General features: G+C 69.0%; 1 protein-coding gene across 1 annotated transcript in view; it reads right to left on the bottom strand.

The window, feature by feature from the left end:
* Window positions 1–6: 6 nt before the first annotated feature.
* The window catches only part of BRSK1 (BR serine/threonine kinase 1), a 32,619-nt gene continuing 32,302 nt past the window's right edge, over window positions 7–323 (bottom strand). Inside the window, exon 21 of the mRNA XM_015569462.1 lies at window positions 7–317. Coding sequence (XP_015424948.1) covers window positions 216–317 — 102 coding nt within the window. The 3' untranslated portion in view covers window positions 7–215. The remainder of the gene's footprint in view (window positions 318–323) is intronic.

Raw genomic sequence — 323 nt, 5'->3', positions numbered from 1 at the left:
AAATAGAAACAGCTCCCACCCCCGGGACCCCCCTCCCCCAGAACCACCCCTCCCCGTTGGGCACGGCCCCTGGAGCCCCATCCCTGCAGGGCGAGGCTGGGTTGGTTGTATCTCCCCCTCCCTATGTACTCCTTGGGCCCTATTTACAGATTCACAGTTAGGGGGGCAGGGAAGGGGGGTGGAGGGGGCTCCCCTCCTTCCCCGGCCCCCTGGGGTCAGGGCAGAGGGGTCCCATTGGTGGCCAGGAGCTTCTTGTCCTTGGGGGGGCCTCGGCGGGGAGAGCGCTCTGGGTCTGGGTCTGGGCGGCCGGGCGGGGGCTGCAG

Source organism: Myotis davidii, unplaced genomic scaffold (genome assembly GCF_000327345.1).
Source record: "Myotis davidii unplaced genomic scaffold, ASM32734v1 scaffold326, whole genome shotgun sequence".
Lineage (NCBI taxonomy): Eukaryota > Metazoa > Chordata > Mammalia > Chiroptera > Vespertilionidae > Myotis > Myotis davidii.
This window is presented reverse-complemented; position numbering and strand designations above follow the sequence as displayed.